General features: G+C 48.6%; 5 protein-coding genes across 8 annotated transcripts; 4 read left to right on the top strand and 1 right to left on the bottom strand.

Moving 5' to 3' along the window:
- Window positions 1-69: 69 nt before the first annotated feature.
- On the bottom strand, window positions 70-2808 carry LOC132260463 (dual specificity mitogen-activated protein kinase kinase dSOR1). Of its 3 annotated transcripts, XR_009468370.1 has the most exons (5): window positions 2533-2808; window positions 1477-2470; window positions 661-1414; window positions 393-579; window positions 70-323 (listed from the first exon to the last, which is right to left on the bottom strand). XR_009468370.1 is itself a non-coding variant. In XM_059758595.1 (3 exons), exons 1-3 carry the CDS (start codon window positions 2649-2651, stop codon window positions 1304-1306), a joined length of 1224 nt encoding a protein of 407 aa, XP_059614578.1. In that variant the 5' UTR covers window positions 2652-2808; the 3' UTR covers window positions 70-1303. The 3 variants fall into 3 exon arrangements, 1 of the variants encoding a protein (XP_059614578.1); XR_009468369.1 differs by having other exon boundaries at window positions 393-1414; XM_059758595.1 differs by having other exon boundaries at window positions 70-1414.
- Window positions 2809-3082: 274 nt separating this feature from the next.
- On the top strand, window positions 3083-10450 carry LOC132260441 (ubiquitin carboxyl-terminal hydrolase 32). Of its 2 annotated transcripts, none has more exons than XM_059758555.1 (9): window positions 3083-3203; window positions 3498-4970; window positions 5579-6880; window positions 6947-7255; window positions 7315-7526; window positions 7762-8219; window positions 8679-9222; window positions 9291-9704; window positions 9770-10450. In XM_059758555.1, the coding sequence occupies exons 1-9, from the start codon at window positions 3146-3148 to the stop codon at window positions 10034-10036; spliced, it is 5037 nt and encodes a 1678-aa protein (XP_059614538.1). In that variant the 5' UTR covers window positions 3083-3145; the 3' UTR covers window positions 10037-10450. The 2 variants fall into 2 exon arrangements, with proteins under 2 accessions (XP_059614538.1, XP_059614531.1); XM_059758548.1 differs by having other exon boundaries at window positions 7315-7583.
- A 91-nt stretch (window positions 10451-10541) lies between these two features.
- LOC132258165 (chromatin assembly factor 1 subunit A-like) lies at window positions 10542-17034 on the top strand. The gene is made up of 5 exons (XM_059755311.1): window positions 10542-10721; window positions 11424-11594; window positions 12708-13915; window positions 14379-15907; window positions 15968-17034. The coding sequence occupies exons 2-5, from the start codon at window positions 11431-11433 to the stop codon at window positions 16952-16954; spliced, it is 3888 nt and encodes a 1295-aa protein (XP_059611294.1). The 5' UTR covers window positions 10542-10721; window positions 11424-11430; the 3' UTR covers window positions 16955-17034.
- A 337-nt stretch (window positions 17035-17371) lies between these two features.
- LOC132260500 (zinc finger protein 3 homolog) lies at window positions 17372-19039 on the top strand. The gene is made up of 2 exons (XM_059758659.1): window positions 17372-17554; window positions 17623-19039. Exons 1-2 carry the CDS (start codon window positions 17435-17437, stop codon window positions 18568-18570), a joined length of 1068 nt encoding a protein of 355 aa, XP_059614642.1. The 5' UTR covers window positions 17372-17434; the 3' UTR covers window positions 18571-19039.
- A 493-nt stretch (window positions 19040-19532) lies between these two features.
- On the top strand, window positions 19533-21454 carry LOC132258157 (uncharacterized). Its single transcript, XM_059755300.1, has 3 exons — window positions 19533-19783; window positions 20181-20676; window positions 20745-21454. The coding sequence occupies exons 1-3, from the start codon at window positions 19533-19535 to the stop codon at window positions 21339-21341; spliced, it is 1344 nt and encodes a 447-aa protein (XP_059611283.1). The 3' UTR covers window positions 21342-21454.
- Window positions 21455-23140: the final 1686 nt, after the last annotated feature.

Below are 23140 nucleotides of genomic sequence, written 5' to 3'. Positions count from 1 at the left end.
TGGACTTCACACAACATGGAACAGAAGTAATGAGAAGTTGCGCGAAAGGACAGTTGCAAGGATTGAAACCAGAGAGGTGAATATGAAGTCCCATTAGGTTATATTGTAACGTTCAGACTAGACTTGACTTATAAATTATTTCCATTAGTTTTTCAATCCTTCAATTCCAATTTCAAGATTCGTTCTCTTCAGTCATCTTCAAAGTCTTCAAGATCCTCTTCAAGGCTTACGAGATCCATTCGTTTCTCATCATGTTCTCTATCACTGCGATGTGTTTTTCGATATGATCCTCAATATCATCTATATCATCAATCAGATCTTCACTGAAAGGAAAGAGAAAAGGACTAGATAATCAAAGCTCTATAGCATAAGTTATTAAGTGCAATACTCACATCTCATACTGCAGATCCAAGAAATCGCAATTTAATTCCTCGCCCTGCTCCGCCAACTTCACCTTCAGGACCTCAATCTTGGCGCGGTTTTGAAGTGATTTTTCGCGCATCTGAAGCAACTTATTGCGTATTTGAAGTAATTTTTCAATTTTTATTTGCAATTCCTCCAATGATAGCTGTGCCATGTCTGAGTGAATTGAGTCAGGGAATTAGAGGAAATCCACAAATGATGGAAGAATAACGATAAGATCTCAATAAATGCACTTACCGCAGCAAAATATTCCTTTCTCACTTTTCTGTGCTTGTGAAAAAGGTCACAGAGATTGATCAAAAATTGACACAGAAGTTCAGTCAATTATTGAGTAGTGAAAAAGCCCGGTTTAAAGCAACAGTTACATTGATAATGTCACGAACAATTTGGCCCATTTGGATCGATTTGGGATCGCTAAACTGACCACAGTCAACAATCCCTTCCTCACTGCGATTGATACACAAAATTTCAGCACCTCAAATGCCATTTGATTTCTAATTTGATATTTTTATTACGAATACTCTGAATTAACACATGAAATATATAGAGATAATTAATTGTATGGTTACCCTAAAATAAATCTGTAGAAAATAGACTGCAATAAATAAACTCAGGACTTTAAAATTACACGAAAAACCATTCCTTCAGTTCTGGAGGAACAAACACATGGTGAGGAATGTTCTTCGACGCTCTCTTCGGTGACTTTGGGGTGAGAATCCAGCTCTGGATGAGCGGGATTCGCAATCTCTCTGGTATTTACAATAAATAGAAGACAATCTGAGCTCTCTCGGATGGCAATAAATTCAAGATGCTGGACATTGATAGAATTTCTCGATAAAACATTCAGTAAAATGACTCTTTTGGGAGGAATAAAATCCCTTCAGTTTGGTGTGGTGTTTCGCTTAGGCGTCGATGGGGGCAAATCCATGGTTTTGCACACCCATCCGGCAATGTCCACGTCCTCGCGCTCATTCTTGATCCACGGGTGGTTCTGGAAAGCAGAAGAATCTCAGTTCAGTTTCTAAGGCAATAAAGAGTGGCCTGAAAACTTACCATCAGAGTCTTGAGATCTGCCCTCTCGTCGGGGTTCTTCTTCAGGCATTTATCAACAAAGTCTTTGAACTCCTCTGAGAAGATCTTGTGCTCCAGCTTCGGCGGTGGCTCGTTGACAATGTAGTCCAGGAGTTCGAAGATTGCCATCGGCTTGGGCTCGATGATGGAAGAACTGCTGTCCTCGCCATTCTCCCCGAAGATCGACTCCAGCATCTTGGCGTCCGGCGGCGGAATTGGATACATTCCGATCGCCATCTCGACCAGCGACAAGCCCAGCGACCAGATGTCAGATTGCACGGAATAGTGTGTGCCTTGGAGTCGCTCTGGCGACATGTAACTCCGCGTGCCCACGAAGGAATTGGCCATGGAGTCGATCAGCTGTCCAGACACACCGAAATCACAAATCTTGATCTCGCCACTGCTGTTAACGAGAATGTTGCTCGGCTTCACGTCCCTGTGCATGATGGCGTGCTTGTCCCGCAGATAGCTCAGTCCTTTGAGCACGGCGGCGGTGATCTTGGCCAGAATCGCCTCGGGAATGCGTCCGGCGCGCTTCAGAATTAGGTCCAGAGAGCCTCCGTCCATGTATTCCATGCAAATGCTGATTTCACCGTCATTCGTGAAGGCCCCGTAGAAGCCCACGATGTGCGGGAAGTTGCACTCGTGCAGCACCTTCAGCTCCCTGATGATCTGCTTCTTAATTGCCGGCTTCACCTCCAGATGAATCAGCTTGCGCGCCATGATGAGCTGCGTGGGAACATGACGCACTTTCATCACCACACCGCCATTGCCGGAGCCCAGCTCGCCCAGTTTCTCCAGATCCTCGTCGCTCAGCTCCCCGATCTTCTCCTTCTGGCTGAGGAACACCTTGATCCTCTTGCGCGCAGTGTCGTCCATCTCTAACTCCTCCAGAGTCTCCGTCAGAGCCTCGATGCTGGTCTTCTGCTTCCCGAACATCTGTCGGTTCATGTTTGACGGATTCGGCGAGAAGGGACTGCAACAGACATCGCACAATCAGTCGGGCGAGAGCCCCCAGGCTCCAGGGAATGTACTCACTCTGAACTCGAGGGCGTCCGAATCGGCGGAGTTGACTGGGACTGCGGTGGGGCGGCCGAAGCTGTCACTGCTCCCGGCGGCAGAACCAGCCCGAATTTGTTCTTCGTCATCTTACTCATGATTCTGCGGCCGCACTTGCTCACATACGTCGCAAACTGATGCACAGATTCCACCCCGGCGGATTTTTTGAGCCCCAAAATGCGAGAATAAAAGGATTTTTTCCTACCTTCTTCTTCTTCGCCACCTGTTTTCACTACCACCCGCCACAGTGCGGCGCTGCCAACACTTTTCGGAAACGTCAAAATTGGCGGCGGCAGCGGCGGCGGCGGTTGTTAAAGGAAATCATCCAAATCATCAGTTGCAGATTCGCGGCTGCGAATTCACAAAAACGTACAATCTCATATCCAAAAATATAATTCACTTTACTTCTTTGCAAAATAATATAATAATTGGTACTTGAACGCCGCCAATATTCCTGAAAGAGCCTCGTTCGCCGGCTCAATTCGCCCCGGTCGAGACCTCTGCCGTTCCGGAGCACCGAAGTGTCAGTGCAGTGAAAACGTCAAATGTGAAAAAATGAAGGAATTTTACTTGGGTTTTTTATCATAAAATAATGGGTGCTAAAGACTCCAAACCATCCTGCATCAGCTATGAGGATGCCATAAAGCGCGGTTAGTGTGAAATTGCGTGAAATGCACGTCCGTCTTGGTGAAATATTCGTGAGAAAATCACAACGCAAAAATTTACTTTTCCCCCACCCTTGCACACCTCTTTCGGCCCTTGACAGGCTTCGGAGAATTATTTGCATTATTTTCCAGCACAGGAAAGGGAAATTCGCGGTGGAAATTGCGTAAATGGGTTCTTTTGTTGGGCTCTCCGAGCAAGGGTGACGCGTTTACGCGGGAGAAAGTCAAGCAGCTTCGCTAATTGAGTGCTAATTGGCATTTTCGTGTCTCTCTTTGCAGTCTCGGACACGGAATTGAGGCGGATTAAGGAGGCGTTCAAGCGATCTGCCGGCACGGGAAACACTTGCCTCAGCAAAAGTGCCTTCATCCAGGATGTCCTCTGCGAGGGCGTGCCGCTGCCCATCGCTGAGTGCCTGTATGCCGTGTGCGGCGGCACGCAGAAGGGCATCAACTTCAAGGAGCTCATCTGCGGACTCGTGCTGCTGGCCAAGGGCAGCCAGGAGGAGAAGATCCGCTTCCTCTTCAACCTCTACTGCAACGAGTCCGGCACGCACGTCATCAAGCACGACTTTATCAGGGCGCTACAGACGGAATTGCCCCAGCAAACCGTGATCAACAACAACAACTGGGTCTCGCTGTTCGGCCAGACGGACAGGGTGACGTTTGAGCAGTTTAAATCGTGGATCACCATCCACCGACAGGGCACAGTGCTGTCCAGATGGCTCCTCGTGGAGCCCGTGGTGAATTTGAGCTCGGAACTGGAGACACCGACCTTCTTCCAGAGCCTTGCCGGCGTCACTCACCTCGAGGAGCAGGACATCCGGGAGCTGGAGAAGGTGTTCTGGCGTCTCAAAGGCTCTGCGGCCACGGGACAGCTGGACCTGGAGAGTGTGAGTCCTCTGCTCAGCCCACCGGTGCCCAAGAACGCTCTGGCCGGAGTGTTCAATGCCTTCGATGAGAACCGCGACGGACACATCGACTTCAAGGAACTCTGTTGCGGCGTGAGTGCCGCCTGTCGCGGGCCCAGCGTGGAGAGGAGCAAGTTCTGCTTCAAAGTGTTCGACACGGATCGCGACGGAATTCTCAGCCATGAAGAACTGAAGCAAATGGTTGATGTTCTGCTGTTTGTCGCTCAGGAGAGCAACAACTTCGCCTTCTTCAGGAATATGACGCACGACACTGTGATGAAGGAGCTGGCTGAGCGTGCGGAGAAGAAGCAATCGTTCGTCTTCACCCAGGAGGACTTCCTCATGTGGAGCATCGAGAGCTCGCTGAATCTTGTGGCGCAATTTCTGGAGCTTCTCTTCGAGGTGTGCCACATTGTCTTCGGGCTGCGGCCGCAGTGTCGTCATATGGAGTATGACATCGTGAAGGGGTGGCTGTCGCGCGAGGTGAAGCGCGGCTACAAGATTGGGCAGTTTTGGTATCTCATCTCGTCAGAGTGGTGGCAAAATTGGCTGCAATACACCCAGAATGTGCCGCCATCGTCGTGTTCGCACTGCAAAGTGAGTCGCAATGGGAGTTCCGGTGCCGCTGCGGGTGGCTTTGACGAGGCTGTGGTGTGCGATGAGAGCTTCACCAGCAATTCCACCGAATCCATGGGCGATCTCCTCACTGCTGCCGATTCCACCAGTCTGGGCTCGTGCAGCAGTGGAATCTCCTACGGAAGGACGGTGACTGTGGCGCCAGGATCCATCGACAATCGCTCCCTCATCGCGCCGACCATTTACAAGAATGTCCCAACACTCACGGGTGAGTTTATCGGCAATTGTGGCCTCGAGATTAGACTGATTACGCGGTGAAAGTCATAGATTTCCGCCTCAGACCCCCTGTCAATGCCAAACTATGTCTGCGGAAATCTTATCTCCGCTTCTTGGCAATCCCCACCACGCAGCGTCAGATAATTCTTGATTATTTTGAATATCAAACATCGGGTTCGAATGGGAAAACCAACCATTGTTCCTCACTCCACTGACCAGGAGGAATTGCGTTTTAACTCCAAATATTTGGATATGTAAATGTTTTCAAGGAAATGACTGTGTGGGCGTTGGTAAAATGTGGGTTTGTAGTTATAATTGTTCTATTGACGCTGTAATGTCTTATCAATTTAGCGATATAGAGCAAAATAATTGTTCTGCATAAAAACGAGATATTCAGAAACCATTGTTTACGAATGTATTTCTCATCCTTGACCCAAAATGTGGGTTAGAATTTCTTGAAGGTTCTATGGAGACCTTTTTTGGTAGGATGACAGCTAGTCTTAAGATCTTGTTATCTTGGTTGTAGTCTCGGATATCAATATTTCTTGGATTGCCTTGTGGAGTGTTGAACTTTTTCTGACTTCTATCCCTGTTTTGCAGGCGAAGGAGGGCGATTGAAGAGGGATTCCACCTTGGCTCAGCACCGTGACTTCGAACTGGTGCCCGATTCGCTATGGAAGGCGCTGGCTCTGTGGTATCAAGGGCCATTGCCGCTGCCGCGCCAAGTTATCCAGCCGCCTGGAAATCCGGAGGTGGAAGTGGAACTGTATCCACTGAATCTGCGCATCTTGCGGCACCACTATCCGCCGAATCAGGGCGCGCAGCAGCAGCAGCAGAGCTCGCTGGGATCCAATGCGTGGGGCATCGTGTCCGGAGGCTATGGGGTGCTGAACACGCCGAGTGGCATCACGGGGAATGTCACGGCGGCGAGTCTGGCGTCGGGAATGCAGCCGCCGAAGAAGTATCTCGCTTACATGGCGGCCTTCAGCAAGCTGGCCACGGTGAAGCAGGTGTGCGAGTTCCTGTGCCAGCGCCTGAAGCTGCGCCAGGAGGATGTGCGCCTGTGGCATGTGTTGGGCGGAAGTCAGTCGGGCAACAGCATGGCCGAGATGCCGTACTTGCTGGAGGAGGACAAGGCGACGCTGCAAGAGCTGATGATAAACGATAACGATCAACTGCTGCTGGAGTGTAGGAACAAGGATCTCACATGGCCTGAAGAACTGAGTGCTCTCAGCATTTCTGGGGCGAGTGGCGGTGTTGTGAGTGTTGTTGGTCAGGAGAGACGATCAACGGTGGCTTCTATTCACTCGGTGCATCCTGCTGGGGCGACAGGACTCCACAATCTGGGCAATACGTGCTTCATGAATGCCGCGCTGCAAGTTATGTTCAATACGCAGCCGTTGGCGAGGTATTTCCAGCAGGATATGCACCTCTATGAGCTGAATACGGCCAATAAGTTGGGCACGAAGGGCCAATTGGCCATGAGATACTCGGAATTGCTCAAAGAAGTTTGGACAGCGTCGACGAGATCCATTGCGCCGCTCAAATTGAGGTTTTGCGTGACGAAGAATGCTCCGCAGTTTGCTGGCGGTGGTCAGCATGATTCGCAGGAGTTTCTCGAGTGGCTTCTGGATGCTCTGCATGAGGATTTGAATCGTGTGATGGAGAAATCCTACTCGGAGCTCAAGGATTCCGATGGGAGGGCGGACAATGTGGTGGCGGCTGAGGCCTGGTTGCAGCACAATGCCCGGAATCAGAGTATTGTCATTGATCTCTTCTACGGTCAGCTCAAGTCAAAGGTGACGTGCTTGGGCTGTGGCAAGGACTCAGTCCGCTTTGATCCATTCAGTCTGCTCAGTCTCCCACTGCCGGTGGAAAACTACACGTATTGTGAAGTTCTAGGTGAGGAGAAACGTGTGTGGAATCAGTGATGTTCCTGCAACTAATATTCTTTTTTGTCCCTTTCAGTGATTTTCCTTGATGGTTCTGTGCCAATAAAGTACGGATTGCGCCTGAATTCTGATGCCAAATATGTAGAATTGAAGATGGAATTGTCGCACATCTGCAATCTCGATCCGGACTTGATGCTCTGCTGCGAAATACTCGAGTCTCAGGTCAGGACAATTCTCATGGATGATCAGAAAGTGAAGGCGAGCACAGCGACAGAGCTTTATGTGTACGAACTGCCAAAGATGGGTGGAAATGAGCGATCATTGTGCAATTCTGAACTTGGACTGAGCATTGAGAAGGGATTGAAGGATATTCAGAGACATCAAGGTGAGTGTGAGGATGACTTACAATCAGATTGTTATCGCTAATCATTTGATCTTTTACAGGACTACTCACTTCTGCCGATACGTATCAATCGACTATTTCTTCAACTGTGTCATCGATAACGACATCCTCCGAGGATACAGCTTCGGGACAACCCTTAACCGGCGGTTCTACAGCCTCTGGAGACAATGCCACAGCCGAGGAAGGCGCTTCAGCGCAGCCACAAGCCATCGCGAGGAAGACATCAGCGGATGTTGAGAGGAAATCATCGAAGGTAAGCCGGTGCTTAGGAAACACCCTCTGCATGCCACAGACTCTGTTATGCTTCAAGGTATGGTAAAAGAGATCACTGGTTTTTTTCAAAATTACTTTTAATAGTAGTGTAGACAGTGTAGAAGAATTTACTAGAAAGAGTGCAGGATTTGCAGTGGTGGAAGATTTTTAACAACTTATTCATTGTGTGTGTGTGTGTTGTAGAGAAAATTAGGGATTCCCTTGGTGTTTTCCAGCAAATGGACATGGGCACGAGTCCGGATGCCTTCGTGACGCCAAACTATGTGCCGAACAAGACTATTTCCACCACGAATTTGCTGACGGAAAGGAGTGGTGGCGATCAGGCAGTGCCGCAGAAGGATAACGACTCAGATGCGAGCGATGGGTGTGATCGGTGTGTGGGTCCTTTTGAGGGGCACGCGGGCAGCTGTCCGCCGAACGGTCTTCGTCGGATGACAAGGCAGAAGGCATCGCGATACTTGGTGGCTGTTCACCGGCAGCTCAGTCGTCAGGATACCTATTTTCTGTCTTATCATAAGACAAAGCCACACCTGTTCGGGACACCATTGCTCATTCCCTGCCACGAGGGCAGCACCAATAAGGATCTGTACTGCGCTGTGTGGCTTCAGGTGGCACGATTGCTCAGCCCATTGCCGCCGACGCCACCGGATCGTGCTAATCATGCCACAGATTGGTGAGTTATATTATTATTTTGTCTCCTCTGTTAACAACACACCTTGGCATTGACCACGAAAAAATGTGTGTGCGTTTGTCTTTGCATATTGATAAAAATTCCCAGAACAATTGACTTTATTATTCATCTGCGGTGTGACCTTTCTCATCAAAGTTTTCTTTTTGCCAAGAAGCTCTGTTTTATGTTTGCCACGTGCTAATATTGAATGAGATCAAATACTCATCTTCCACTCAATGCTAGGCATTTTCCCAGAAGCTTAGCAAATGCGATGAATCGAGCTGAATAATATGTGGAATTCCACAATTAAGTCGTTTAACTCACTTAAGAATTCTCCAGTTTGGCTCTCCTTATGTAATGTGGTGTGATAATGACGAAATGATATGCAAAAATAGCTAAGGTAGCGAGTATTTCCGTCTTGTCACCTCAGCGAATTGTTTTCTCTTCTTCTTCTCTCCGCAGTGACGACAGCCTGGGCTATGAATTCCCCTTTACACTGAGAGCGGTGACGAGTGGCGGCCGAATATGCGCCCTGTGCCCTTGGTTCCGCTTCTGCCGCGGCTGCGAAATTGCGTGCAATAATGACTCCTTGATATCCGGCCTGATGGCAACTCAAAACACTCAGATGTCCAGCACTGCGTCCACGCCGATTATGTCACATCGGGATCAGGCGCCGCGTTCGAGCATCCACAGGAGGACGCAGAGTGAGATTGGCGTGCCCGGAGAGCCGCTGACGCCGATTGACCTCAGTGTGATCAGTATAGCCATCGATTGGGATCCAACGGCGCTGCACTTGCGCTATCAGAGTACACGTGAGAAGGTGTGGACGGAGCACGAGAGCGTGGCGATGTGCAGACGCCAGCAGACGGAGCCTGTGGATCTCAATCACTGCCTGAGGGCATTCACGAGCGAGGAGAAGCTAGAGCAGTGGTACTACTGCGGTCACTGCAAGGGGAAGCAGCCGGCCACGAAGAAGTTGCAAATATGGAGATTGCCGCCGATTCTAGTGAGTGGTTGACACAATATTCTCATAGCCTAAGTCTAATGTGCTAATTTTGAACAATTCTTCTGCAGATTATTCACTTGAAGAGGTTCAATTTCGTGAACAACAAGTGGGTGAAGTCACAGAAAGTCGTCAACTTTCCCTATGACAACTTCGATCCCACGCCCTATCTTGCATCTGTGCCTCAGGAGACGATCCTGCGACACCGCGAGCTGTTCAGCACGGCGACGGAGGAGCGGATCGATGAGAATTGCGTGTTCAGTCCGTCAAGTGGTGCTAGGATGAGTGCTGACGAGAGGAGATCGTGCTTGGAGAATGGAACTGAGTGTGGAGCAGCGGGAAAGCAGGAGCGACGGAAGCGGCTGATATCGGGGAGTTTGACGAAGACTCCTGTCAATGATGAGGATCTGGTGGATTTCCACAAGCACAAGCTCAAGTGTGGTCAAGATGCGCTCGATCTCAAGTATCAATTGTACGCTGTTGTGGTGAGTGGCTCGAGATAGTGTTGCTTGCGGACTTTCCAGCTGATAATGAGATGATTTCTTTGCAGTCACATTCCGGGATGCTGAATGGGGGCCACTATATTTCCTATGCCGCCAATCCGAATGGATCGTGGTTCTGCTACAACGACAGTTCGTGCCGCGAGATCCCGCATCGGCCGCAAATCGATCCGAGTTCCGCCTATTTGCTGTTCTACGAGCGCAAAGAGCTCGACTATGCGCCGTATTTGCCCAAAGTGTCGGGGCGCTCCATTGTGAATGGCGCTCTGGACGTTGATGATGAGAGTGAACTGCGAAAGATGTGCACGATCGCTTAGGATATAGATTTATATACGAGCAAGCTATAAGGAAACACCATTCTGACGATGATGAATTATCATTTAAAAACTACTTTGTTATATTTCCATACGCTGTGTAAATATCAACATTTACTATATGATAGCTATTACTGGAGTTGAGGAGGTGTAATATTCGTTACATGTATCTTTTTCTTCATATACTTTTTAAGGGCGAATTATCCATTATGCGATATTGTTTGTTGAGTTGAATGGATACTATAAAAAGTCTTTTTTGTTGAGTAATTTCTAGTGAAAAAAATCATGTCATACGCTAATATCCCCACATATGCATATACATTTTATTTGTTTACAGAAAGTGAGGAGATATTGTGAGAAAACAGCATTCCTAACGATGAAAATGCATGGAAAATTAAAAGTTCTGTGGAAAAAATGGATGAATGATTTGTTTGGTTGGAAATATCGGCGCGTTAATGGCGAAATATCGGAGGGGAAGTGAGTGGAGTTTGCGGCGCAGACCGCGTGGCGCTGCGATCGCAGTGGAAATCCAGTGACATCGTCGAGCGCAACAAAATTTCAGTCTTGCGAAAAGTGTTGGAAAACAGCGTGAAATCACGGTGAAGAGCGACTGAGATAAAGCAAAAGGAATCTTTGGTAGTTCGTCGACACGTCTTTGTTGAAATTTTGCGCGTATTCTCTATGTACGGTGAGTAAATGGGGCTTTTCTGCGAAGTGTATTTTTAGGTGCGCTGCCCAGTTGACTGAGCGCTGGTCAGTTCCGCGAATTCTCCCCGATTTTGCAGTCACTCCAGTGGCTCTTGCATGTGAGTGCAGAGCTGCGTCAGCTGGGCAGCACAGCGAGTGTTTTGCAATTTCGAAGCTGTGTTTTTTGTGCATTTTCACACGACCATTGAGTAATGTTTCCCAGGCTCGGCACAAAAGGCGATATCGATTGTTGATTTTTCAAAACATCCACACAAAAAGCACTGATAAATCATCGCTGTCGCGTGAACACACACATTTTCCTCGGCGGCTATTTGCAGCAAATTGATCCCATTCTAAGCACACAAACAAACATTCGCTATAATTAGAAGATGTTGGTGGGATTTGTGAAAAAAAGCCACCACTGACGTGGTCGCACTGCGAAGAGGCCACGCAATTAATTGCGATTTGGTGCCAATTGATTTGCTGAAACCCTAAGCCTGAGCCTTGCATCACACTCTCTTGGCCAGAGGCTCAAATCTCGAGAGTCTCAGTCGCGAGTCGATGTCCGTGACATTTGAATTGGTGGAAGATAACTTTCCCTCAGCGCTCGATCTGCAAATATTTGCCCAAGAGTCGGGCTTGACGACGGATTTCTGCCTCTGCTAAACACTCTTGCTTTCCTTGCTCTGCTTTTCCGGTCCAGCGATCTGATGGAGCAGCACGTGGACGACAAGAGTTCACTCTCGGCCAGCGCCAGTGATCACGAGACCATGGAATCCTGGACGTTCGTGGACGAGTCCAAGAGCGCGGCGAAGCAGACGGAAGCGACAGGAAGTGCGGATTGTCAGCCTGAGAAAGCCGAGGCGAAGACAGAGTGAGTTGAGCTGTGATTTACGGGCGAAAGCCTTTGTTTGGAGCTATTTTAATATAAGCAGTTGCAAGACAAAGATCCAGAGACACTTTTGGCTGAAGACCTGTTTATTTCAGGCTAATTTTAGGCTGTCCATTAAGTAGATGAAGAATTTATATTAAATCAAGAGGACATAGGGGATGTGGGGCTGTTTCGGAGACGAAATGAGAGTTGCTTAATAAATGATTTCCTCTACTTCTGCTGTATTAGAATTGGTCATTATTCAATAATTTGCATTTTTATACCACACAAGATTTGTTTTCTTTTATAACTTATTTTCTCACTATCAGTTTGAAAACAGAGACTCATAAATCACGTGTAAAATAAGCGTTTTTCTCTCATTTACATGCTTAAACTTTCATATCTAATCTGTTATGTTTGATTATAATTACTTGTCGTGTCCATAACTGCCCCGCTTTTCCCCTTATTTTCAAAGATTTCTGTTCCTGCACTATTTTCAGTGGGAAAACTTGTCTGGAACTTTGAACCAGATTCACGATTGCACGCCTCGAGGGCCTTACATAAATATTTTTGAAGGTGAAAGTGATCGGTTGAACGACCTTCTTCGCTTTCGCGTGGAAAGAAAGTGATAATCCAAAAATGCATGGCCTAAAAATCTTGAAATGTTATTTAGCAAAGTCAATCTCCGTATTTGCGTTGCCTTGACAAAACTCATAGTTTGATAATGATGCAATGCTTATGGGCTCTCTAATGTGAGTTTGAGGGAATTGCTCAGAGATAACACACTATCAATGGTGTGAACTCGTTCTCTTGCCTGCACGAGAGCTGTAATCTCTGATGGGTGATCAAGGGAAGATTAGCTGTGAGCACGAAGTGGAGCAGATTTCATGCTCTCGTCACGGTTTTCGGCGAAATGTGCCAAAAAGTGCACGTGAATGAATCGTGTGGGATTTTCGGTTGTCGCCTGAACATTGAGCCCTCGAGCAAATAGTTGTTATCGCTGGAGAGAGGCACTCTTGGCTCTCTGGATATGCTGACACACCTCCTGGACGTGATGTTGGGGTGGCAAATATTTGCGGATGATGTTGAGTTTGGCTTCTTTGTCTCTTCCCACAGCAAATATCATCTCGGCGTGGATCCAGACAATGACACTGAGCTCTCTGACGGGATCTCCATCATCAGCGACAGCGAGTGCGGCGGGCGCCACTCGCCCGAGGAGCCCCACAGCGAGGCGGAGAAGGAGGAACCACCGCTGCTCTTGGTGCCCGAGAAGAGGCTCGTGGAGGTGGAGAAGGAGCCAGACTTGGTGAGGGGCGTCTTCGGCATTGGACGACGCCACGTGGTGTTTGTGATTCTGCTGGCGGGAATCAGCGGGGCGATGTTCGGACACATCTTCAGGGCGATGCCGAGTGCTCCGTGCGACTGCTCGAAGCTCCTGGAGCCGCTCATGAACAGGGTTTATGACTTAGAGATGGAGAACTTTAGACTTCGCGACGAAGTGAGCAAATTGACGGAGAAAATTCTGTCGGAAGCGCTCAAGGCGAGCGTTGAGGAGCCAATGAAGCCAGTTACGGAGGAGCCTGTGTCGCCGGTAGAGAAAGTATGGGCAGGAAACACAGATGAGGCGATCGTGAAGCCTCTGGTTGAGGAGAGCGTGTGCGGAGGGGATTCTGGGGATGATCTCTTTGATGAATACTACGGGAAAGTGTGCAGGGAAGCTGAGAAGCGCGTGAAGGAAGCTAGGAAGGCATTTGAGGAGAAGCCAAGACAACCGGAACGAACAGAGCGTCCTGAACGCTTCCGAGAGGAGCGCAAGCCAGAGAAAAAGGAGCGAAATAGCGAGGAGAGGAAGGGAAAACCTGGGAAATATCAAGATAGGGACGACAGGAAGAATTCTAAGGAAGATAGGAAAAATTCCAAGGAGAGAAGCGATGAGAGGAGGAAGAGAGATGATGATGATGATGATGATGACGACTGGAGTGGTGAGGATTACCGGAAGAAGCGAGAGAAGTATGAGAAGAAGAAGAAGGGAGAGCGAAAGGATGACGATCGGAGAAGCAGCAAGGAAAGGTGGAATGGTGAGAAGAAATGGGATAAGAAGAACGGCAAGAAGTGGCGGGATGATGATGATGACGATGACGACGACAGTCGAGAGGAGAGAAGAAGCAAGGAAGTGGATGCGGAGTGGCATAACAAGAGGATGAAGGGAAGAGAGCAGTTCAGGGAGAAAGAAAGCGGCGAGAAGGACAGCAATTGGTATCTGGAAAGGGGTTCAGACAGGGAGATTAAGCGCCTCCGGGTGGAGGAGTCCCACGAGAGGCGGCGTTAGAGCACCATCCTCAGTTTCCAGTATTTTCCCAACACAATCAGGACAATTTTTTAGCGCTTTAAAGGAACTTTTCTACCAATTCCTTATAAGATGAACCAGATGAACAGAGTTAAGCGTCCTATTTTCAGCTCGGAGTGTTATTTGCTCGTCAATTGGTATACCATGTACTTGTAGAGAGATTTATTTACAAAAAATAGTGTTTATTTTGCTAATTTTTAAGAGAAAAAGAATAAAATGTGTGATATAATTTACCATTCCGCGCCTTTTCTTTCGAGTTGGGGAAATGCGATGGTGGCGCTTGCGGGCAAACTGCAAATCTTTCGGTGACTATCTTCACTTTGTTGGATCCCCACAATTTTTGGCGCGATGTGTCAGAAATCCGTGGAAAAATAAACATCTTCTCGCGTTGGAAAAGTCTGAATACAGCCAGAAATTCTTAATTGTCCACGCTTCTTGAGTGTCAAGAGTCTTCTCAAGAGTGTCGCAATTGCCGAAAAGTGAAATGCCAGGTGATCAAGCGAAGACATCCGCGGAGGTGTCGCCGAATGTGGGGAAGAAGCTGGTCCAGACGCGGTTGCCCTTCAAGGTGCTGAGCCCTGGAGCTGGAAATAAACCTGAGGGTGTGTCCAAGCGCAAGCTCTCCTCACCAGCCATCGATAATCGTGCTCTTAAGGTGCCGAAGAAGACAGATGACGAGGAGTCTGAGCACGAGGAGTTCTCCAATCCGGACACGATCATTGTCATTCACGATGAAAAGTCACAGGAGAAAGCCAATCGTAAGGATGATGTGCAGGACAAGATTGAGGAATCTGATGAGCAAGATGAGGAGGACAAGAAGATTCTGATCAAATTCCCATTCGCCAAGAAGGATAACAATGAGGTTAAGGCAGAGCCGAAGAAGCCCAAAGAGAAGAGGAAGAGGTCCAAGAAGACTAGCAAGAAGAATGAAGTACCCGAAAAAGATGTCCAGGAAGCTGTTAACATTGAAGATGAAGATATTGTTATGATCTGCGATGAGAAGCTGAGCATGTCTATGGATGGAGACAACAATGCAGGCTCTGTTGTGGACACTCCGCCACGGAAGCGCGTCAAGGAGGAGGAAAATGGCAGTAGCAGTGAAGATGCGCCTAAGAAATTGACTCCTCGGCAGGTGGAAAAGCAGCAGGAGATGGAGAAGCGTCGCCAAGAGAGATTGGCAGATAAGCTTAACAGGAAGAAAAAGCAGGAGGAGGAAAAAGAGCTGAAGAAGAAGGAAAAGGAGGAGAAAGAAGAGCAACGGCGTAAGGAAAAAGAGGAAAAGGATGAGCAGAAGCGCAAAGAGAAAGAAGAAAAAGATGAGCAGAAGCGCAAAGAGAAAGAGGAAAAGGAGAAGAAGCGACAGGCGGAATTGGACGCGAAGAATGAGGAGAAACGCATGAAGGAAGAAGAGAAGCGCCAAAAGGATGAGGAGAAGCGCAAGAAAGAGGAGGAGAAGAAGGAAGCTGCCCGTCGCGTGTCTGATAATTTCAAGAAGTTCTTCATGCTGAAATCCAAGCCTCAAATTTCGCCTTCTGCAAGTGACGCAGACAAAGAGAACTGTTCAGATGACATCAAGTCTTCGGGGCCGAAGTTTATGCCCTTCTGCGTGAAGCCTGACATGAGATTGGCGCCTAGCTCACGACGAAATCTCAAGGATGATGAGAAATCCCGACTGGATCACATTCTGTCGAAGTCGCCTGAGGAGAAGGAGAAGCTGTACCTCAAGGAAATCGGTGCTGAAGGCAATTGCGCGAGGAAGAGTGGCAGAACTTGGATTCAGGAGGAGGATTCTGACGATGAAGTGATTCTGCTCAGTGATGAGGGACAGAGGATTGAGGAAAACAAGCCCAAGATCAAGTATCGAGTGAAATTCCTCAGATTTCATGAGAATCAACGTCCTCCGTATTACGGAACGTGGAGGAAGAAAAGCGCCAAATTGACTCCGCGGAATCCCTTCTCGAAGGATGAGGTAAGAACAGCTGGAAGTCTTTTAGATCTTCTCATTTCTAGCCATTTGTTGCACTTGCAGAATCTCTTTGACTACGAGGTGGACTCTGACGACGAGTGGGAGGAGGAAGAGCCCGGAGAATCTCTTCACGGGAGCGACGATGAGAAGGACAAGGAGTCTGAGGATGACTATGAAGTGGACAATGACTTCTTTGTGCCTCATGGCCACTTGAGTGACGAGGAGCTGCAGAACGAAGATGAGGACAACTCTCCGGAGATGCAGAAGGCGAAACTGAAGCTGCTTCAGCAGGAGTTTGCGGATGAGATGAAAAAGAAGACGGAGAAATTGAAGCCTCGCCTGATTGGATGCGTCTGGCAGACGGCGTCAGGCGAACGACCAGACAGTTGTTCGGAAGTCATCTGGCGTCTCCTCTCGGCCAGCAAGATGCTCTTCTGCGGTCCTGTGGTTCTCAACGTCGAGCCCACGAGCTCCACGACGACGCCCAGCAAGGAGGAGGAAGGTGCTGAGAGTGCTGTGAAGAAGCGCAAGAAGTTGCACGAGGAGGACGTGAAGAGTCTCATTCGGTTGGCGCACGGCAACAGCCACAGCGGCCGCTTTCTGGTCGAGGAGTTCGTGGCGACCAGAGCGAAGGAGAAGGAGGGCCAAGAGGACAAGGTCGAGGTGACGAAGATCGGCGTGAAGCGGAAGCTGAGGGAAGTTGCAGAGTGGAAGGTGTGTCCCGAGGCTGGCGCCATGGAGGGCAAAATGTGCTGGTATGTGGCGCCCAAGGTGAGGGAGCAGTTCGGCCTCGGTGACTTGACGCTGCCCAACACGTGGAAGTACACTCTGACGCCGAAGAAAGTGGAAGAAGCGCCAGTTCAGGCTCCGCCAGTTCCGCCGCAGAAGGAGGAACAGCCGGAGAAACAGAAGAAGCGAATGGCTCCACTGATGTCAGTGCCTCGTGGCCAAGCGTTCTCGCCCTCCACCAAGAACCAGCTCATCAGCCAATTCCTCAAGAAGACCAAGCCTGAAGACAAAACCCCAGTGGAGGTAATAGAACTGGATTAGAAATGGCAAATTCATATTCACAAATCATTAGAATTAGATGATAATTCCTCACTTTATTCTGCAACTTTATAAATAAATTATGCGATTCGGAAGAAGAATATATTTTTAATACATTTGTCTCTGGACTTGTTCAGGAATTGAAAACATCAAGAGTGAAAATGAATTTTCATCCTCACGCTGTTCGTGTCTCGTATTTTAGAAAATTTCATACCAAGAGTAACATTGCAAATCCATCTCAAGAGATGAGGTCTCTTGGCACTTTTAATTAGTATCTGCAGTCTTTAATTATGAAAGAGCTGCGGAGGAAAATTCAGCGTGCGTGATTGCATGCAACTGATTTTCCCGCCATTTTCCGCGAAATTCCGAAAGCGCGCGCGCTGGTCGACAACCAAAGTCCGGAAAGCCAAACGTCACGAACTGTGTTTTGGAATGTAGTGTTTTTACTGCGGAGGCGATTTTTTCCAGCGTTTTCCTCGTCAAATGAGCGGAAATCAAGTGTATTGTCGTCTTTGCTTGCGCTCGGATGGATTCCTCGTGTCCATTTTCGAGGACAAGAGCGAAAGGATCGAGCAACTTATCGAGGAAGTTACGACGGTCGTGGTGAGTGGGTCAGGGATAGTTTTCGTGGGATTGGTAGGGAAATGCTGAGTTTCTTGGGCGTCTTCCAGATCAGGGAGGATGAAGCTGACTTCCCGCCCACGATTTGTACTGGATGCTTGCGCTACGTTGAGTCAATCAAGACGTTCAAGAGTCAGTGCGTGAAGAATGACGAACTCATCCGGAAGGGAATGTTTGGTCAGGCGGTGAAGGCGGAATTCGATGAGTATCACGATGTGGCTGCTGATGTGACGTTCTCAAGCAGTTCGCCAGCAGCCGAAGAGTGTGCTGGACTGGAGGAGGATGTGAAGGAGGAGCAGGCGGAGTCGGCCGAGAGTGTTGAAGAGGAGGAAGAGGACTTTGTGGACGAAGACTTTCCTGAGGAGACGTACGAGGTGAAGCCCAAGAAGAAGCGGAAACCGTACAAGAAGCGCGCCAAGAAGGTGAAGCACGAGGCGGAGGCGAACAGCGGGGAGCTGAAGGCGAAGAAGAAGCAGCAGAACAGGACGCTGAAAGTGTGCTACATCTGCGGCAAGACCACCACGAACCAGACACTGCATCTTATCCGGCACTCCGATCTCACGCCCTACAAGTGCGACTACCCGGAGTGCACCAAGGCGTACAAGACGTACCTGGGGCTGCGCTATCACAAGTACACTCACACGGACTACCGGCCGCACGTGTGCGAGATCTGCGGACGCGGCTTCGCGCGGCGGAGCAAGATGGTCGTGCACATGCTGGTGCACACGAACGAGCGCAACTTCCCGTGCGAGCTGTGCGGCAAGGCGTTCAAGCAGAGGTACAACTTGATCGCCCACCGACGCACGCACACGGACGACCGCAAGGAGAAGTGCCTGGAGTGTGGCAAGTGCTTCCTCACGCGCCACGAGCTGGGCAAGCACGCGCGCATCCACCGGAACGACGAGCACCCGTACAAGTGCTCCATCTGCACGTACAGCACGCTGTACAAGGCCAGCCTCAACAGTCACATGAACAAAGTGCATGGGCTGAATCACTAAGGGCGTGACCCACTCGACGCCCGCGGACAATGGGAGAAAATGAGAGTGTTGCGTGTCGGATGCACGCTCACCAGCCAGGCTGATGACCTCGCGATGCCCAGTGAGCCTGTGTGGCTCTTTTGTCCCCGGCCAGGAGAGAATCCGCCGCTCCGCTGGACACACAGATTTCCCATTCGGCCTTTTGTCTGCAGCTCAACAATGAGAGCAGTCAGTTCTGGCCCAGCTCTCGATCCGTGCGCAACACTTCCACGTCTCGTCATGGTTCTTGTGCAATCCTCCAATCTCTAGTATCTGTGCTAACTCTAGAAAGTCTATCTGTGTCCTCTGTTCGTGCTGTCCGTGGCTGAGACACTGTCCTAGAGATGAAAATGATCAAAATCATAGGTAAAATACATCTTATTTTAATTCTAAGTGATAACACATTGAATTTATACATGCAATAAAGCCCAATGTACATTTCCCGCCAAAATTCACCGTTCCTCAATTACACGATCCAGAGATTCGGCTGAGTCTTTGTCACCTCTGCGCCCGTTTCACATTTTTTCCTCTACTTTTCTAGCTGTGAATATGATTTTCGCGATAAAAAGCGCGTATTCCGTTTTGTCACCGAGTTCTCTCAATTGCCGCAATAATTTATAGGTACAGTTCACAAGGTGTGGCTCATGACATCACAAAGCATCCCAAAAAATCCTTCTGCATACCTTTTCTCTAAAGTAAATTACACGTAATTTAGCATCACAGAAGATGAATTGATTGCGCAATCGTGATGTGGGAATTTCGCAAAAATTCAATAAGACTCTCCGATATAGATTCAAATTTCCGCCTCTGAGCACAATGGACAGTGTCACAATACCACTTCATCAAATCGCCGTCAGTTCACCTGAAAGTGATCTCTTTTTCACTGGGCGCTCGTTCCGCCTGGCTGGCATTCCGGGAATGCGCGCGAGAGAGAGTCATTGGCGATGATTTGCACAGCAGATAATTCTCACGCGACACTTGTAGGCCTCTTCCTGGTCATTGCGACCGTGGCGGCTATGCATTTACCCAGCGATGTGGAGCTTCTCGGCGGTTACGAGGATCTGGGCGAGCTTCTGCTGTCTCCCGAGGACGACAGTGTGGTGGAGAGTCAGAGCCTGGTGAAGGCGATCCGGAGCAAGAGGAGTGCTTATCAGGTCTTAGAATCCCCAGGATTGCGGAGTCACTTCAGGTTGAGGTAGGTCATTTTGCAGCCAGGAGTTCAGCAAACTCTTCAATTCGTGACTAATTCCCTTAGTTTCCGGGGAAGGCGACACAATATGATCTCTTATCTCTCCAATTATCAGGCTTAAAAGCCAACTTTATTGTCGTTAACCTATTGACGGACAAGTACATTTCATTTATATTTGCAAAATAATTGGCACTTAGTATGTTTTCTCAATTGTAAATTTTATTTGAAACGCAAGCGTTAAAAATGTAATGCCAAATTGCAGACTCTTTTCACACATCATGTATTCAGAAGATAAACAGTTAAGCAATTTATTTAAATTCTCGAAGTCTTATTCAGTTTCTATTATTCAATATTAGTAAATGAAAGACATTTTTACAAATAAAATCATTCTCACATCCTATAGTCGCCATGAAGATTCCTTGGAGGAAACTTCGAATCATCCGAAGAGATCCCCGAGAAAGCGGCGCGAGTTGGAATCCGAGGCTATTGAGGATAGCGTGGAGATGATCGATCGCACTCCCAGAGGCACTGCATCCGGCGAGAAGAAGTCCACCGAGGTGGAAATGCCGCCTGACGTCGAAGAGCTTCCGCGTCCTGAGAAGCAAATCATGGAGCCCGGATATTATCGCCAAGGCAGGCGCTTCGCGGATGACTTTGAAGAGGATTCCGTGGCTGAAGCCAGTGCTGTGAATGAGGGAATTAAGGCCAGAGCGCCGAGAGTGAACTTTATCACACAGCAGAGGAGTATTCCCGATAAGCCAGAGTCCAGAGATCAGAAGCTCAGCATGGCGCGTGCTGAGGAAGTCTACAAGAAGCCTTTCGAGGCTATTGAGGCGCCTCGCTACGTTCCTGACTACCGATCGAGACTCATGGAGCCTCCGCCACCTCCGCAATACAAGGTGGAAGATCTGTCCTTGCTGGCTTCCCAGGAGAAACATTTAATTGTTTATCTCATGCTTTCTTTCAGGGATACTCGGACTATTATGATAAGTATCGCTATCCTGACTATTACGAGCCCTGGAGAAGGATGCGCTTCTACGACACTTACATGTCCAGGACGCTGATGCCTCCTCCTCCTTCGCATTCAGCCTACAACAGCTATCCAGAACACAGATTTGACAATCCCCCAACGGCCGTGGACATGAGAGGATATCCTATTTATCCCACTCCGTACGTGAACGACGTCACTTATCCTCCTCTGCCGCGTCCTTCTGGCCAGAGGCATCGCCGCATCATCTACTACGCCAACCTGCCGGAAGTCGTGCGCTCGCCACCGAACGTTGAGCTGCGATATCGCTACAACAGCGATTACTATCCGGCCATGGAGACGTACAGAAACTTCCGTCAGCGCGAGTATGGGAAGGTGGACAACTCCACGCCACAGCCGGTGGCGAAGATGCAGGAGCAGAAGCAGGACGAGGACGGGAAGATTGAGTACTCGAGGAATCCTGGTGTGAAGGTGATTTCTGGCCTGCGCATTCAGAGTCATCAGAGTCAGCAGCCGCCGGACTATCGGAAGTACGTCGACGAGACGAAGATCAATGATTTCCCAGTGAGATACTGAGGCTGGAGATGGAAATCTCACTTAATTAAGGACACTCACGCGGATTTTCTGAACTCACCGAGCTAGAGATTGGCATTTTGTAATGCATTTGCGAGAGAAATAAAGATTAATTACATGGGTTTTCTACGTGGCCGTTAATCTCTCTGTGAGTTTGAAACTGAAAAAGCCCCTCGATGTGGGCAAAAGAATGGTCTATATGGTTTTTGGTGTTGAGGAAAAACCATGAAAAAATCCATTTAAAAGCAATAAATTACTCTTTTAATTATATTCCTCGTCGCTGGGTTCAATAATTGCACCCACCCTGGCGATGGTGTCTCGCCTAATGCATGGATTCCATTAAAATCACTGCTCAAAGTCCACCCCCAGCGAAAGTGGGTGGCGAGAAAGACATAAATTTGTCCTGCGAGGTGAGATTGTAGGTGAGAGGGGGGCCGTGGCGCCAAGAAAAGTTTCTCCGCCACTTCTTTCTCGGCAGCACAGGCAGCGAAGGTGGAGAAAGAGAGGCAGAAGGTAGCGAGCAATATAAATTATTCACAATAAATATAAAGCCGATAATTAAGACATCTTTCTTTCTCACTCTGCGAAATTCATTTAAACACTAATTGAAATATTACGTGGAGGCAGATAGCGATATGGCCAAGAGACTCGTTCTTCAGCAATTCCTCCTCGACTCAACACTTGGACAACTTCACTCGCTCTTATTGCTTCCTGAAGCACGATCTCTCTGCCCAAGAGTGGCTCAGAATGTTGGTTGAGTTTCTTCAAAAATATACCAAAAGAGCCGCGCGACCATTCACACTTTTACGAGCAATGTTGAGCGGGCATTTTCCAGCGCTGGGAAAAGCGAGACTAATGTCAATCAGATAAGAGGTCTCCCCACAAATCCCTCAAAAGAATATTTCGTGGGTGCCCCATAAAGTGATGATTTGCATAACTCTTCAGCGCGAGATTCGCACCGTTTGTCACTTCCGGAGTGATGCCCAAAATAAATTCTCTCAACCGTGCGGAGTTTCATTGGCGACAAAAATTGTTAATTAAATTCCATCGGGAGCAAGTGAATTTCTTTCGTGAATTATTCATAGGCAAAAAAGCGTGTTCAACAAAATGGAATTTTTGCCGTAAAGACAGTCCAAATGGATGGCTTTTTCACCATCAAGTTTTCGGTCTTATGCTGCTTCCCTCCGCCTCTCGGCCGAGATTGGAGTGACTTTTCCCCGATTCACCATAATTAATGGTGTATTTCTGGTGGCATGAAGACAAGTCATGTCGTTGTCCGGCGAGATGGAGATTGTGCTCTCTGGGGCAAAAACGTCCCATTCTTCGGTGGCGAAGAGCGCGACCAAATGTGACGCATGAATATGCAATTGTGACTGGAGGAGCGAGACAATTTGTGACTCTGTGTCCCGAAGAAAGATTTCTGGGCCACGATAAAGCCTCGACTTCCCGTGACACTCTTTTCCTCCTGCGCTAGAGCGGCGAGGAAGTTGTCATGTGATAAAAGTGCTGAGAGCTTGACCTGCAACTTGACCCCAAAATGAGTGAAATTAGTGGGGAAGTAGCGAAGAGTCAGATAGGGGAATGCGGAGAAGTTCCTTCTGTAACTCTCTCGGCGATAGCTGAGGCCTCTTGTATCCACACGAACTCCTCGGCCGGACAGAGCTGCGCGATCAAAGAGACAATTACGATCGGTGAGTGACACAAAATGATTTTATTGGATCCATGAGACTCTGAATGGCCTTTTTTCAGCTGTCGATGCTGCTCCTCGGCACTCTTGGCGTGCACCTTCCTGACACCATCGA

This window comes from Phlebotomus argentipes, unplaced genomic scaffold (genome assembly GCF_947086385.1).
Source record: "Phlebotomus argentipes unplaced genomic scaffold, Phlebotomus argentipes genome assembly contig_6, whole genome shotgun sequence".
NCBI classification, from domain to species: Eukaryota; Metazoa; Arthropoda; class Insecta; order Diptera; family Psychodidae; genus Phlebotomus; species Phlebotomus argentipes.
The sequence above is the reverse complement of the archived record's forward strand: the minus strand, read 5'-3'. Positions and strand labels throughout refer to the sequence as shown.

Excerpts from the sequence above, each read along its gene's own strand:
- LOC132260441 (XM_059758548.1), top strand. The coding sequence starts at position 3,146 with ATGGGTGCTAAAGACTCCAAACCATCCTGCATCAGCTATGAGGATGCC. Across the intron at positions 6,881-6,946 it reads CACGTATTGTGAAGTTCTAG|TGATTTTCCTTGATGGTTCT; the intron begins GTGAGGAGAAAC and ends TGTCCCTTTCAG. Across the intron at positions 7,584-7,761 it reads AGACTCTGTTATGCTTCAAG|CAAATGGACATGGGCACGAG; the intron begins GTATGGTAAAAG and ends GGTGTTTTCCAG.
- LOC132260463 (XM_059758595.1), bottom strand. The coding sequence starts at position 2,651 with ATGAGTAAGATGACGAAGAACAAATTCGGGCTGGTTCTGCCGCCGGGA. Across the intron at positions 2,471-2,532 it reads CGGACGCCCTCGAGTTCAGA|TCCCTTCTCGCCGAATCCGT; the intron begins GTGAGTACATTC and ends TGTCTGTTGCAG. Across the intron at positions 1,415-1,476 it reads CAGATCTCAAGACTCTGATG|AACCACCCGTGGATCAAGAA; the intron begins GTAAGTTTTCAG and ends TCTGCTTTCCAG.
- LOC132258165 (XM_059755311.1), top strand. The coding sequence starts at position 11,431 with ATGGAGCAGCACGTGGACGACAAGAGTTCACTCTCGGCCAGCGCCAGT. Across the intron at positions 11,595-12,707 it reads AAAGCCGAGGCGAAGACAGA|CAAATATCATCTCGGCGTGG; the intron begins GTGAGTTGAGCT and ends CTCTTCCCACAG. Across the intron at positions 15,908-15,967 it reads ATCCCTTCTCGAAGGATGAG|AATCTCTTTGACTACGAGGT; the intron begins GTAAGAACAGCT and ends TTGCACTTGCAG.
- LOC132260500 (XM_059758659.1), top strand. The coding sequence starts at position 17,435 with ATGAGCGGAAATCAAGTGTATTGTCGTCTTTGCTTGCGCTCGGATGGA. Across the intron at positions 17,555-17,622 it reads AGGAAGTTACGACGGTCGTG|ATCAGGGAGGATGAAGCTGA; the intron begins GTGAGTGGGTCA and ends GGCGTCTTCCAG.
- LOC132258157 (XM_059755300.1), top strand. The coding sequence starts at position 19,533 with ATGATTTGCACAGCAGATAATTCTCACGCGACACTTGTAGGCCTCTTC. Across the intron at positions 19,784-20,180 it reads CGGAGTCACTTCAGGTTGAG|TCGCCATGAAGATTCCTTGG; the intron begins GTAGGTCATTTT and ends CACATCCTATAG. Across the intron at positions 20,677-20,744 it reads CGCCACCTCCGCAATACAAG|GGATACTCGGACTATTATGA; the intron begins GTGGAAGATCTG and ends GCTTTCTTTCAG.